Genomic DNA, 13,980 nt, shown 5'->3' with positions numbered 1-13,980 from the left:
GCTGGACATTGAGCAAGATCCTTTTCCAGGGTGGTGTAAAGTTTCATGAGTATGTGTCTATATCTAAACCAAGGGGAAGGTGCTTTGGTTTCTTACCTAGAAAACTGTTAAAGAAAAGATTTCTGATGCCTGGACAGGTTCCTAAACTCACAGCTGTGTTTATTAAGTGTTAAAATAAAGTTTACAACATTTAGGGGACAAATGGGAAAGGGACTTTAGAGAAGGGGTTTTGGAGATGCTATCATGACCTGCAAGATGAGTGTTTCCATAGTGTATAATGAGGGTCTCAGGGCCATTTTCTCAATTTTGGGACCATCCAGGATGGAACTGCCTGTGGATGTTGTGTGTGCCTACATACAGTCATTGCACTGTGCTGCAGCTTGGGGATATTAAATCAGAAAGGACTGTACCAGCCTGGTCCTGGATTTTCTAATTTGCTGTGTTTCTTCATTGCAGGTGAATGGAAAAGGGTCCTTGTGGTGCGTTGACCCAAAATACAAACCTAATCTTGTCCAAGCACTGAAAAAACAGCCTTTTTCCTCAGCACTTGCATTTTATACTCCACCAGCGTCGCCACCCAGGTAGGTGGAGTTCTCATCCAAGCAGGACACACTGCTCCAGGTGGCACAGGGTGTTGAAGTGCTGTTATCTGCTGCCACCCGAGAGCAGAGTTTGAGTGGGCCTTAGGTGGGACCAGCTGGGTGAGGTGGGGAGATGCAGTGAGCTCAGGATTCCCAGACAGCACATCTGACAGAAAAAGGTCAGGGGTATGCTGGCTGCTTTCTGGAGAGCCCAATTTCTGCAAAGAGGGCAGGCAGTCCTGAGAACTGGAGCAAAATCCTCTTTCGAGCACAGTCCATCAGGACTCCTGCTGTGGAGGAGGTGGGTGTCTTCTCCTGTAAGTCACTTGTCTGGATATAAAATGTATCTATCCTGTGCTTTTGTCAAAAACAAGCAACTTTTCCACAGTCTGAAGTGCTGAGATGCTGCCCTGAGAGGGTTGTTTTTCTCTGAGGCTGTTTGAAAGCATTTTGCAGCAGGGATGGAAAAGACAGCCTTTGCCATAAATGTAGTTTGAGGTGGGGCATGCAAGACTTCTGAACCCAGGACTTCCTTACCAACACAGCTGAAGATTAGGCACTAGAATTTAGAGAATTTGCAGTCAAAGTCATGTAGAGTTTGACTCAGAGTTCCTGAGCAGAGGAAGAGGAGCAGCAGCTGGGTCAGCCTGTGGAGGCAGGAGGACGGAACGCAGCGCAGCATGTTGGGTGAACTCGGTTCTGAGGAAGGCATGTGGCTGGTTTGTCAAGTCCAGGAAAGAATTTGGGTGAGATAAGAGGTCATTAAGGTGTTTGTACATTGCCCTATGCCTTAACCTTACTGCAAGGAGTTTCCTTAACAAGCAGGAGGAGCTGGGATTGCTGGAGCAGGATGTAAGACTGATAGCACTGAGCAGACATTTCTCAGGGTGCAACAGGACACTGGCCCTGGGAGATGGCACCCCTGTGCAAGCCTTAGATTTTTGTGTGGCATGGGCTTGTCCAGTGGGGTTTGTAACCCACAAGATAGAACCAGTTGTCTCTGGTCTCCCACCCAGGGCCATCCTGGGCTGGAACAAGCCAGGCAGAAGTGTCCTGTTTTCCAGCTTTCTCTTGGAATTGGGAGCACTACTAAAATAACCCTGAAACATTGCAGTATTAAGAAATAGATTAGAAACAATGAGATGACTGGTGGTATTGCTTGGGGTTTATGGGAATAAAGATTATTGAAATGTCTGTAATTGGGCTCTAGAGGATAATGCTTTTACAGGTTGTAATGTCTCTGTGTAAGGGTATGGACCTCTGGTTTTGGGTACAACTCAAGTGGAGGTTTGGTCCTTGAAAGCTTTAAAGTCTGGCTCTGCTCAGCCAGACTTTAAAATTTAGAGAATAATACAGATGGGAAGTTGCCTGTCCTGCCAGAGGTGCAGAGGATTGACACACTCAGCCTAGGGCAGGGTGTTCAGAGCCTTGACCAGTTAAGCTTTTAAAATCTCCAGGGTCTCCAAGATCAGTGCAGCTAAAGTTGTGTTAAGTGTGGTTTACTTAGCTTGGATAAATGCAGCATACCAAAATTAGGTGTGAGGAAGGAGACATTTCATCTGCATGCTTAAGTACTTGGAAGAGCAGGACTTTAATTTGAAGCTGTTGTTTTTGGTAACTTTTTTTTTTTCCCTTTACTGAAGGACTAGTCACACTTGCCAACAATTACAAGGAAATCCTGGATCTAATGAAGCCACATGGCAAAATTCCCACTGACTTCAACACGAGAAGAGTTTTGCAGTGCTTGTATTTATGAGTACAAGAAAATAAGAAACAACATATTAAGATACCAAACTGCTCCCTAATGAAAGCTGGTTTATTTTCCTTCAATAATAAAAAACATGTATGTGACTTTCCGTCACACCCAGAAAAACAGATTTATTGTTTCCCCTTCCGTGCTTAGATTTGATTTAAATTTTGGCCTAATTTTGGGGAAGGGCCCCCAAGGATCTGATTTGTTGTAGAGAGGGAGGAAGCCCGGAGGTTTAAGTGGAGAGAGGCTGAAATACTGTGCAAATTTATCTTCAGAGTGATCCTAAAATTCCGCTGTGGCAGTCTCTGAATTTTCCAGTGGGAAGACTGGTGTTCCTGATTATTTTACAGTGTGTTTGTGGGGAGTCTGCCTATCATTCAGCACAATTTTAAAATAAAATTTAGGCTGTTGCTTTGAGCAGAAGCTTTCCAAAACTGTAATCTGTGTCTAGTGACACTGAAATTTGTATTATCATAGATGATTGGCATGCCTGATGCATTTTATTTCTGCACAGCTTGTTCAACAAGTCCCTGTGAAGCCCCTGGCTGCATTCTGGTTCTAGTGCTGCACGAGTGACAGCCCTGGGGACAGCCACAGTCCTCATCTTGCTCATACCTTATGCATGGCTTGTCTTAATCAACACCAGGCATTAATTTGATTTGGGGGAGCACTGTGTGGACATGATTTTTGAAGGGTGTGATCTTAGACAAAAGGATGATGATGTTTAGCATCTCTTTGTACAAAGGGTCTGAGGGCTGCAAAGCCAGCCATTTTGGGCCACACCATCGCTTTCCTTTATTTTAAATTTTTTTTCCCCCTCCATCCATTTTTGGATCTGTTCCCTTTGCACTCTGTGGCTGCTACAAGAAAAGATACCAGACAGTGAACCCTATTTTTGCACACTTTTCCCATTCAGCTGAGGTTTCTCTTGCACGTTGGGCTTGAAAATTCTGTCATCACCCTTCAGATTGTTCTAGCAGCACTGTAAAAGATGCACATTGCTACATTTCATGCAATTTTAATAGTGTGTACTATTTTTGTTGTGGTTACTTCTAACTGCTCACTTATATATTTATAATAAACTGAATAATTAGGGCTGGGTGTGTAGCAGAAATAAAAAAAAAAAAACAACATGTGAAAGCTTTAACTTGCCCTTTATTTTGTGAGGGATTTAAGGGTACTTTGGGGCAAAGCTAGTCTGATTATGAAAAACTACCCTGGATAGCATCAACTTTAAAATCAGCAGTTGTCTTGATTTGGTTTTTAATTCAGTATTACTTTTTGTTAATTGCCCATCACTGCTTGGAAAAGCAAATGATCACAACTGGTCCTTTACCTGTCCTCTGAATATCCCTGTATGAGGGATGTTTTGTTGACATGTAGGTTTTATGTACTAAAAAATACATATCTTAGTTTAAATCCAGCCTCTAGGCAGGTATAGAAAATCTGTAGAAGTCAGTGACTGTTGCCAACAGTATTTTTGCTCAGTGTGTGTATTTGGAGGTGTTTTCCACGTGCTGGTGGTGGCTTAAATAGTGCTACACAACTACAAACCAGTGCTGAGCCATCTACTGAGGGCAGCAGAAATCACTTGCCTTCCTGTGGTGAATAGGGTTGGTTTTGTTCTTAGCCTTCTATGATCATAATATTGTGTCTGCTGTACTTTGTACAAATCATTTGCCTGATCAGGGCTTGGCTTTGAGCTGTTGAATTTCTTTTTCAGTCGGTCGTCATCCCCTCACTACCTGACTTCAGTCCTTCAGCAGAACCACGGCCGAGCTCTCAAAGGTAAACTTGGAATTTCCTTTCACCCTTCTCCCCTGGTTTTGGTCACAATCATGGACTAGAATCCAGCTGATGTTGTCTCTGTCCCTGCTCTGAAGGGTTTACTAGATGACAAAAGAGCCCAGATGTAGTACAATGTGTGTGTTATATTAGCTACTTGTGTGTTAATTTTAAATCAATGAGGTGAAGTTCAAGGTGTAATTGGGGCCGTCTTGTTCTGACAGCAAAATATTCAGCACATGCATCACTTCCAAGTATGACCTACTTAATGAATAGTTCAGTAGAAAATAAATCTGAACAACTGAGAACCAAAGGTAGCAAATGTTAGTGTATAAAACCTGTGGTACCAAGAGGGAGCCAGAAAGTGTGCTGGGGCTTGCAGCATTTCTTTTGAAGAAGCCAGTTGGGCACAGCTCTTGCACCTCGCTAATAAAACTTAATTAGGCTTGTCCTAGACAAAAATAATAATAATAATTTTGGTTTTTAAGTGCTGAAAAGTGAACAATACTCATTTTTGAAGGGTTGAGTCTTACAAAATGTGTTGCAGAGGAGTGTTGTTACAGCTCTTTCAGCAGGATAGTGAAAGGCACTGCCTAGGTGGGACCTGAGCAGACACCAGCTCCCTGATTTGCTGGCTCAGTAGGCTTAGAGGTGAGAAGGTTGCTTTTAGTTTTTGGCCACAAACCAGGAGCTTGGTTAGGCAGCAAAGCCAAGTCTTTTTGGAGACCAAGCAGCAGCCTGGCCCACAGGTGATGATGGCCATGAACCCCAGAGGTGGCAGCTGGGTGCCAAGGAAACATCCCTTGGCTGACGGGCTGCTGCAGGGCTGCTGGACCTGGGGTTCTCAGGGCTTGTTGGAGAACACAGGAAATACCTCTCCTCCTAAGGATTTTGCTGATGTGTCCTGTGACAGGTTTGGAGGTTGCCAGTCTGATGTTGCCTCATCCATTTAGCTACACCAGAGGTGCCAAAATAATGACAGCTATCTGATATCATTTGGTTTCTGCTTGTGGGGGAGCACGTTCAGCATTTCTCTGGCACTAGAGGCAAGCCATTCATGTTCCTAGGGTCCCACAGGACAGCTCTTGTGCAGATGAACAGAATTCCTTGTAATAAGGTGCTTCCTCAGCCATTCTGCTGGAGAAGTGTAAATTTGGGAAATACTGCACTGTTGAGAAGAGCAATCACAAATGAAGCCAAAGCACATTGTCAGTGACACAGAGCACTGCTAAGAAGCCACTGCAGAAGTGCCTCTCCTCATTCTTTGAGAGTGTTAAGATGCAGAAATACTCTTTGTAGGTAGTAATTCTGCATTGCATTAATGCCTCTGATTGCTTGCCATTTTAATGAGGTGGTGCTCATATACCAACATCAGATGATAAAATAAAATATTTGGCATAGCAAGTGAGGAATGGGAATATTTCACTTCCTGATTACACTAGTGGAGCAAAGTAATTCTTCATGCTTTATTTTTCTACTTCTTTTTGTTAGTTGAGTGCATATAACCTATGAATTCAGGGGCTCTGTTTCTGCCAAAGAAAGCCAAAGCAGAAGGACAAAAAAAAGTCATATGAGTACAGTGGGGTAGAGCCTAGAGTATGCTGGATTTAAAATGAAAGGCATGGAAAATAAGGAGGGAAATGTGTATGTTTTATAACCTGTATTGGGAACAGCAGCTCAGTCCCCTTACCATCTTGGTACAACGTTCCCAAGGTGTCATGTTCTTCAGATTTCTCCTTGACCAGGGGTGAAGTTAGGGAGAATTATCAAGATAAGGAAGCCACACTGACAAACTCTGCACTCCCCCTCCCAGTACTACCCTCTCCTTAAATTCAGTAATACAGTTAATGCCTGTAATGTGGGGAAGAAAGCAAATGCTATCAGAAATGACACTGCTGATGTTGTGCTTTAACAGTTCCCCCCTGAGTTCCAGTTCAGCAGAGCTGAGAGCCTGTTCTGCTTGCTGCTGGTCCCCTCCAGCCCTGTTCTCCACTCACTGCTCATGCATATGTACATACCTACCTACACCTCAGATGTGATCTTCTGCTCTCAGACACCCAGGCTCTTGTGAGAGCTCACTGTCTCTGTGCTCCTGTTTTGCCTGGCTAGTCCCCCATATCTGTTTCTGTTCTGTATAAGGAGTGTTCATCCTCCATTGCAGAAGTGAGCCAGAGAACGGATTGGATTTCCTGTTCTTTAAAGGGCACGAGCGTGTCCTGAAATGAGCGGGAAAGGCGTGCTTGTTTCTTTTCCCTTTCACCTTGTTCTGGTTAGAAATGTCACTCTCTGCCCTGTTACCCTCAAGGTGCCTTTCAGAAATGTAAGCAATCTACTCTGCAAGGGATGGCATTTTGCAGCAGTGCTTCTCACTGCAGGTGACAGTGCCACAATTCACCTCAACCTTTCCTATGTGCCTATTTATTATTTAGATCTCCCTGCTCTCTAGATTGAGCAGTTCAGTGCCCTTTTCCCCCTTGTAGTCTCAATTTCTTCCATTTGACTTATTAGTGTGGGAAATTCTGCTGGAGGAGGGAGGTGTGCTGAATTAGTGCTGCATTAATGGGCCCTGCACATTTACACAGCCAGGGTATGGAGCTGCTGAGGTGCTTTGCTGTGCCATGGGTCTAATCTTTCTCTCCCAACTGGTACAAACAAAAGGCACTTGTTAAGTATAGCAACAGCATTGTCACATGAAAGTCTAATTGTGTCACTGATTCTTGGCTTCAGTGAGTGCAACGTGAGAGCTCGGCCTTTGAATGTCATAGTTAAGGTATGAGGCTGATCTGGAACAGTATTGAGCTGTACAAGGGTCATGCTTTGTCTGAGTTTGTACATTCCCCCCACACTTGCTCTTAGGTGTAGGTCAGTACAGGCAAATATGTATATATATATTTGTATTCTTTGTATATTTTAGAGGCCTCATCTTGTCAGGCTTACCTGAGTTCTAACATTTTGCTGCTTCTGCTTCACAGAATCTGATATTGATGCTGCTACTGCAATGATGCTGTTAAATACTTCCATTCAGCAAGGAATGCTGGACTGTAAGCATTTTACTCTTGTTTTTCTTCTCTGCTCACTAACTAAATACTTTCTCTATAAAATTTCAGGAAACAAGTATGGTCTAGTTTCCAAACAGTGAGAGTAGTCAGGAAGCAATTCTGGTGTAATTACTCTTTCAGGTAGCATTGCAAGAGTTTTATTAAAAGCAGCCTTTTTTTTCTTTTCCCCATTAATTTTGATGTTTTTCTGTAAAGTTCTATCCCTGCCCTCTCTGTACTAGATAGTAAGAAGAGTTTCTTGGCTATGTTGATGCCTTGTGAAGGCTGACCTAGAGACTAGATGGAGTTAAAGAATAAAGTAGGTATTTATTAGAAGGCCTCAATGGATACAATGGGCAGCACAAGAGCCCAGCCAGGGCTACACCCCAGATGAACCAAAATGGTCACAAAATGGACAACCAACCATGGAGTCTCTCACTTTTATAAGTTTTGGTCCATTAGTGTTTTGGAATTAATTGTCCAATTACAGCTTTAGCTTATGAAGTCCCATTCTTCTTGTTTTCTGTCTTCGGTCCACTCTTGTTTATGCTTTTGGGCCTGAGATTTGGATCATTTGTCCTTGGTACCCAGCTAGAGAAGGAATTAATTTGTCTAAATACTTTGTGAAGAGAGCTTACTGTCCCCTAATATGAGGCTCAGAACTACACACCAAAGCAGTGCAGAATCTGAAAAATATATAAAAGCTAAAACCAGAGGCATAATTTTCCCCTCTGCCCTTCTAGCTCTTAGCTGAGATTAGATGGTGACAGTAAACGGGCACGTTGTGACTTTAAGTGCTGGAATTCAGTGTCCCTTGCAGCCAGCCAGGCACAGGTGATCTCGCTGGGGCATTTGCCCACTGACACATCTCGTTTCTCACAGGTGAGAAACCTCAGCCTCTGAAGACACCCAAGAAGAGGAGCTACGGCAGCGCCTTCGATCCCCCCAGCTCCATCAACCTGCCCGAGAGTGATTCCGCGGCCGCCAACATCGACCCGAGCGAGGACCACAACTACAGCGCCAGCTCCGTGGGCTCCATGGGCTCCCAGCGCTGCGCCTCCCGCTCCAGCGTGTCCTCCCTGTCCTCCCTGGACGAGGTCTACGAGTTCATCTCCAAGGCCAGCCACGAGGGCAGCGACGGCAGCGAGGGCTTCCACAGCGAGGTGGACACGGACGGCGACTACGAGGACGATCCCCTCGGGGACAGTGGCTATGCATCCCAGCCTTGTGGAGATGGCTCCAAGGAGAGCCAGCCCAGCCAGAAAGTACTCGAGGAGCTGTGTCAGGAGATCGACGAGGAGCTGAAGGAAGCAGCGGGGTCTCTGCTCCACCTTGCTGGCATCCAAACGTGCTTGAGTTCCTTAATAAGTACTGCAAAGACCCACTGTCACAAGCAGAGGAAAAAATAATATGTTTGTCAGTGTTGAATATATACATATATTTTTTTTAATTGTGGCAATACTCTTCTACTTTTGCCCTTCACAAGGGAGATCAAAGCCATAAGAGGACTCACTGCTTTTTTTTAATTTTTGGCGCAAACTATAATTTAGCCATTTATTTTTAAATCACCACCTAAAAAGAAAATATTTAATCTTCTCAAATTAGAAGATATGCATGACTTGTGAAAACCCAAAAGCATACTTCTTAATGATCACTTCTTAATTTTTTTTCTTTTCAATAGTTGACTTTTTTTTTTTCAGAGATGTGTTTGTTCAGATGCACACTGTGGATCATATTTACATCTCTGCTGGCCCCATCTGCAGAGGTGAATTTTGTTCTGTCTAAGGGCTCTGACTTCCATGTAAAGGATTCAAATTCATTTTGCAATAAGAGAATCTCTTTATAGTTCCTAGATATCCTTCAGCCAAAAAATGGGTTTTTTTGTGGTATGTTGAACTTTATCCCTATTTTTCTTTTAAAATCAGTGGTGATTACTTACATCTTCCTGTAGATTATGCCTTTTTTTTTTTTAATTTTTGTTCAAAAATGGGTAAGCAGTTCTGTTGGAGTGGGTTTTAACAGTACTGTACATACAAGGATGCCTTAAGTATGTTGCAGAATTGTATACAGCTATCCAAGGTCATCTTTCCTGTTGCTGAAAGGTAGCATGATGTGCCATAAACGTTCTCACCAACGTGAAGCTACTGCTTCCACCAGGTGTTGGGCAAGCTGGGTGAAAATTAGGAGCAGAGCCACTTAGGAAGCCAATGTCCACTGTTGAAAACAGTGCTGGATTCAGCCAAAAGTTAACCTTTCCCTAAGGGAGTATTTTCTAAGAATGCCTTTCTTAGACTAGTGTGGGTTTTTTGCCCCTTTTTTCTTTCTTTTTTTTTCCTTATTTGTCAGTCTCTTCACAAATCCTGTTCTGAGCTGTCTACTTCCAGTGCAAACACAGCCATGCTGCTGAAGGTCTGTTGCTCTGAGGGCCCCTTCCAGTGCCTCTTGAAGACAACGGTGGTGCTCCTGCTGACTCAATGGCTGTTGGATCAAGCCTGAAATATTTGAGGTTCTTGGTGTTTTGGAATTTAAAGCACAAACACTAGGAGAGGAAAAAAAGGTTTTTGCGGGTTTTTTTGTTTTGTTTTGTTTTTTTTCTTTTTCCAATTCAGTTTTAAGAATGATTTGTTTTATTTTTTGAAAGGGAAGGAAAATACTCTGCTTCATTCCTGTTAGCCTACACCTGTAACAGGGCAATGTGTGTGCAGACGTGTGTGTTCTGGCTATCACAAGTGCTGCATTAGCCATTAGATCTGGTATTGGATGTAATACTGATGGGTAGTAGGAGTAAAAGTCGCCATTTAAAGGAAAATTAAGTACCAGCAGCAGTGGTTCTTAGGATTTCAGGAGCTGAAGATGTGAGTGCTTGGTGGAACTGCTTCTTCTTGCTCATGGGTTGCTTTTGAACTCTCATGGAAAACTGTGAAGGGCAGAGCTTGTGTCAGTGTGAAGAGGAGGGTTCAGATACACAGAAATACTGTGAGCAGCCTGAGGTTTTGCTCGGTGCCATGATTTCAGTGTCACACTGTTGAAGAGGGGTGCTGCTGCCTGGCTCCTGCTGAAGTGGTTGCAGCCTTCTGTAGCTTCCAGTGAAAGATGGACCAAGGTGCAGGTATTGTGGAAGCTGTGTTCATAGTCAGATCCATGGTTTGATTTGGTTCTGAATTATTTTTTGCCTCAGATAAACTTGGAGCATGTTAGTACTTACTGGGAGTGTGGCTGAGCTGCTGTTAACCCTGAAGTTGGTGACAATGACTTCAGCGTATCTGAAGGATTGGGATGCTAGATTTAATCACCATATGCAATGACCAGTGAGAAGCAGTTCCTGATCAGCAGTTAGCAGCAGAAGCTGCATCCCCTCCATCCTTACAGCTGGGAGAACTGGAATGGTGGAAGGGGGGAGCAGTGGCAGCCCTTTCCTGGGACACAGAGCCGTGCAGCGGGGCCGTGCTCTTCCTGCCCTTCCTGCTTTGCTGTCTTCCCTCTCTGCTTCCAAAGGGGAAGGCAGAGGAGCTGTGCCCCTGCCCTGTCCCACACATTGTCCCAGGCCTCTGCCCACGTGTTTGGCAGCTCAGTTGTGGAACACCTCTCTTGGCAGTGGGAGAAGAGCTGCCCTTCCTTTCTCTTACATATCTGTTGGGTTCGGGTTTGTTTGCCACCTCAGTTAAAGACCCTGGTGTATATAGTATAAATGGAGTATAATTAAAAGTTATTTTGATTGTTGGGCTTTGGGTTTTTTTTAGTGACATACGTAAAATGTTGATGCCAATGGTTGACTTGGATACATTTTGGCAAGACAAGTATTAATGAGCCACATTCAGTTCTTTAAATGCAGTGAAGAAGTGTATGAGACCTGTGTTCATGGGAGGTTGCTCTGTTCAGGGTAAATCTGATGTGATTACTGTGCAGACCTATACTGGCTTTTCAGATTCCAATCCTAAATTACTGATCTGCAGAAGTCACATCAAACGTTTTTAAATCCAACTGCAAAATGGAAGTTGTGTGGTTTGCAACTTTTCAACAACCTGAAAAGTACAAGCTTTAATTAAAGCAAAGTATACTCATACACGTTAATAATGGTGTGGTCAAAATATTTATTGAAAAGAAAAGGTAAAATATTTTAAATGTTGCACCTGCTATTTTATCTTAAAGCACATTCTTCACACCTAACTGCCAGTGCCATTATCAAGTCAGTTTTATAAATGTACATTTCTTCAAACTAAAAAGTGCATAATTAAAAGTATTATGTTACTGCCATATAGTGATATAAAACATTTTATAATTGCCAATTCATTGTGACTATTATTTATTTAAAAGTGAATTGTAAGAATGCTTTCTGATCAAATGAACCAGAGTTGTTTTAAAACCATTCCCGTTAGCTTGTTTCTAATGTAGCATAAGCAGTGTCCTTGGGTTTGTTTAGAATAATTTTGCCAGTAGGTGACCAATTCTAACCCTTTTTCCTCTGGTTTAGTCCTTTACCCGTTTTAAAGACGATTTACAAAAGTTTAGTTTTTGTATGCTAATCTCTGTTAATTAAAATGTTTATAAATTTTATTTTTACCAAAGAGATGCAATTCATTATGACAAAATATTGCAGAATAAACTTTGTTTTATAACATTTGTGACTTTTCTGCCCACATTTTTCATTCAGATGATCAAAGGGGCTTTTCTAAAATAAACAGCATTGCAAACAGAGAAAGCGCTGTGTTCTCTCTTTGTCTGCAGACCCTGCCTCTGGTCTCAGATGGTGCTGAACATTCCACCTTCCCATTTAAACTTCTTCCACGAGACTGGACCAGTGTGAAAAGCCCAGTGTGTGATTCATTGTGGGTTGGGGAAGATGTTTGCAGGCATCTGGAAGTCATCTGTGCAACACCTATCAGTCCATAGCAGGATTTGCTTACAGCCACATTTGTCCATAGCTGGCCCCTTATGTTTGAAGAGCATCTCATTAAGGTTTCACCCTTTAACCTAAGGAATGTTTTGACATCTTGGAAATAGCTGAAAACGCTACTGCCTGACTTCTGCCCTCCTGTGCAAAGCACTTGTTTAAGCAGAACTAGCTTGAATCTTTTGCTGATTAAACATCTGTGATTATTTGCTGTTCTGTGCCTGTATTGCTTTGGCCAAGTTGCTTGGATGAGACTCAAAGATCAACAGCCTAGTACAGGACAGGTAGTTTAAAAAATGAGTCCCTGGATAAAGCAGCATAGGTCTTGCTTGTTTTTTTTTTTCAGTGTTTACTTTCTCTAGATAATGATTTATGATGTCTGTTGGTTCTTTATACAGAAGGCCTTATGGAAAGCACACAGATGGGAAACACCCCTCTTACAGCAGAAATAATATTCCCCATCCCATTTGTACCTCAGCTTGCTGCTCCTGGGCCAGCTTTTCTCTCAAATGCACACACATGGTGTGTGCCCTTGCAGTGCCCGAGAGGAAGGTTTCCACCAGAGCGGGAAAAGGAGATGTGACATGATGTTTATCTCTATTAAAAACAGACATTGGTCCATCTCCTGTATTTTTGTTTGTTTAACCCACTGATATCTCTGAGTTAAGCTTGCTCTCTAGGATCTGATGACAATACAACCTTCTCAGTACTTCAGTGATAACAGTAGATGATAACAGAGACTTGTTTTATTGCCATATCTAACAAAATTTAAATCACTATTAATATATTTGATTTAGTGTTCATTTTAATAGATTAATAAGAGAACAACTGCACTAATTAGTTTGGACAAAATCGCAGCCATGTATCATATGTTAATGATACCTTTCTAATTGTTATTTCACTATATTATTCTGAGAACCTTGAGCTTGTTGTTAAATTTCCCAGGAGTGCTTTCCTCTGTTATGACTTTGCTGAAAATTATCCTCTGTATGGAGCCACAACTCTCAAAATAAAGCATTAACTGCAGCAATTATGCACTTACACCAGCTGTCTTTTAAGGACAGTTGTTGAAGAAATACCTAATAGATTAGATATATTTGGAAAAAATGGTTGTCTAAATTTGACACAGATGACTATGGTTATTCTTACACGTGTGTTGAGGTTACAGGTAGCTGTAAATACTCTTATTTTGAGTAGTCTGAGTGAATACATGTAGCTTAGAGTTAATTACATAGTAGTCCAGCAGTGCTGTTACTGTGAACTTTCCCAGCATATTTTGCCATAAAAATCTTCCCTGTTTTTACCCGTGAGGGTGGTTCTCACATCTGGGAAGGTGGAGCAATATCACCTCTGCTTGAATTTTCAATCTTCAGATGGGTTGGGAATTTTTTTCTCCCCTTTCTTCCAGAAGCTGCCTGCTCTTACTGCTGTAAACTCCTTAGAGCTGACATAAAATCACCACCTACCCTCTGCCAGGCTTCGTTTAAACAGCTCTCCGTTAAACAGCAGCCTGTTTATTTTCCTATTGCATCACTACAAAAGCAATCATTTCCCTCCTTAGACTCTTGACTTGTTAAACAAACCAGAATTATTTGTTTTCCCTTTGGAAGACATGATCTTCATTCCTCTTAACCACTTTTCTGTATACCTCAGTTCCAGACTGAAGTCAGCCTGCTGGCACATGCACGAGGAGGAGAGTGAAAACCACTCTTCTGGAGTGCTTTTTTCTGAAACCTGGCCTTAATATTTCCCTGCTTTTGCAGCACTCTTGCCTGCATGGCCTTCACCTGCTCACATGCAATTGACTAATCCTATTATCAGCTAGTATGTCCCTATCTTTGTTCTCCTCCATCACTGCCAAATGGTGAGGCCCCAGTCAGCAGGAAATTTGGTAGTTCATGACCTGCAAGTTGATTTAATGAGATCTGTCAT

General features: G+C 42.6%; 1 protein-coding gene across 1 annotated transcript in view; it reads left to right on the top strand.

The window, feature by feature from the left end:
• Positions 1-11,775, top strand: part of FOXN2 (forkhead box N2) — a 30,279-nt gene extending 18,504 nt beyond the window's left edge. Inside the window, exons 3-6 of the mRNA XM_066546291.1 lie at positions 457-581; positions 4,058-4,122; positions 7,092-7,160; positions 8,040-11,775. Of these exons, the coding sequence (XP_066402388.1) occupies positions 457-581; positions 4,058-4,122; positions 7,092-7,160; positions 8,040-8,566 (786 nt within the window). The 3' untranslated portion in view covers positions 8,567-11,775. The remainder of the gene's footprint in view (positions 1-456; positions 582-4,057; positions 4,123-7,091; positions 7,161-8,039) is intronic.
• The last annotated feature ends 2,205 nt before the right edge of the window (positions 11,776-13,980 follow it).

Source organism: Molothrus aeneus, chromosome 3, assembly GCF_037042795.1.
Source record: "Molothrus aeneus isolate 106 chromosome 3, BPBGC_Maene_1.0, whole genome shotgun sequence".
NCBI classification, from domain to species: Eukaryota; Metazoa; Chordata; class Aves; order Passeriformes; family Icteridae; genus Molothrus; species Molothrus aeneus.
This window is presented reverse-complemented; position numbering and strand designations above follow the sequence as displayed.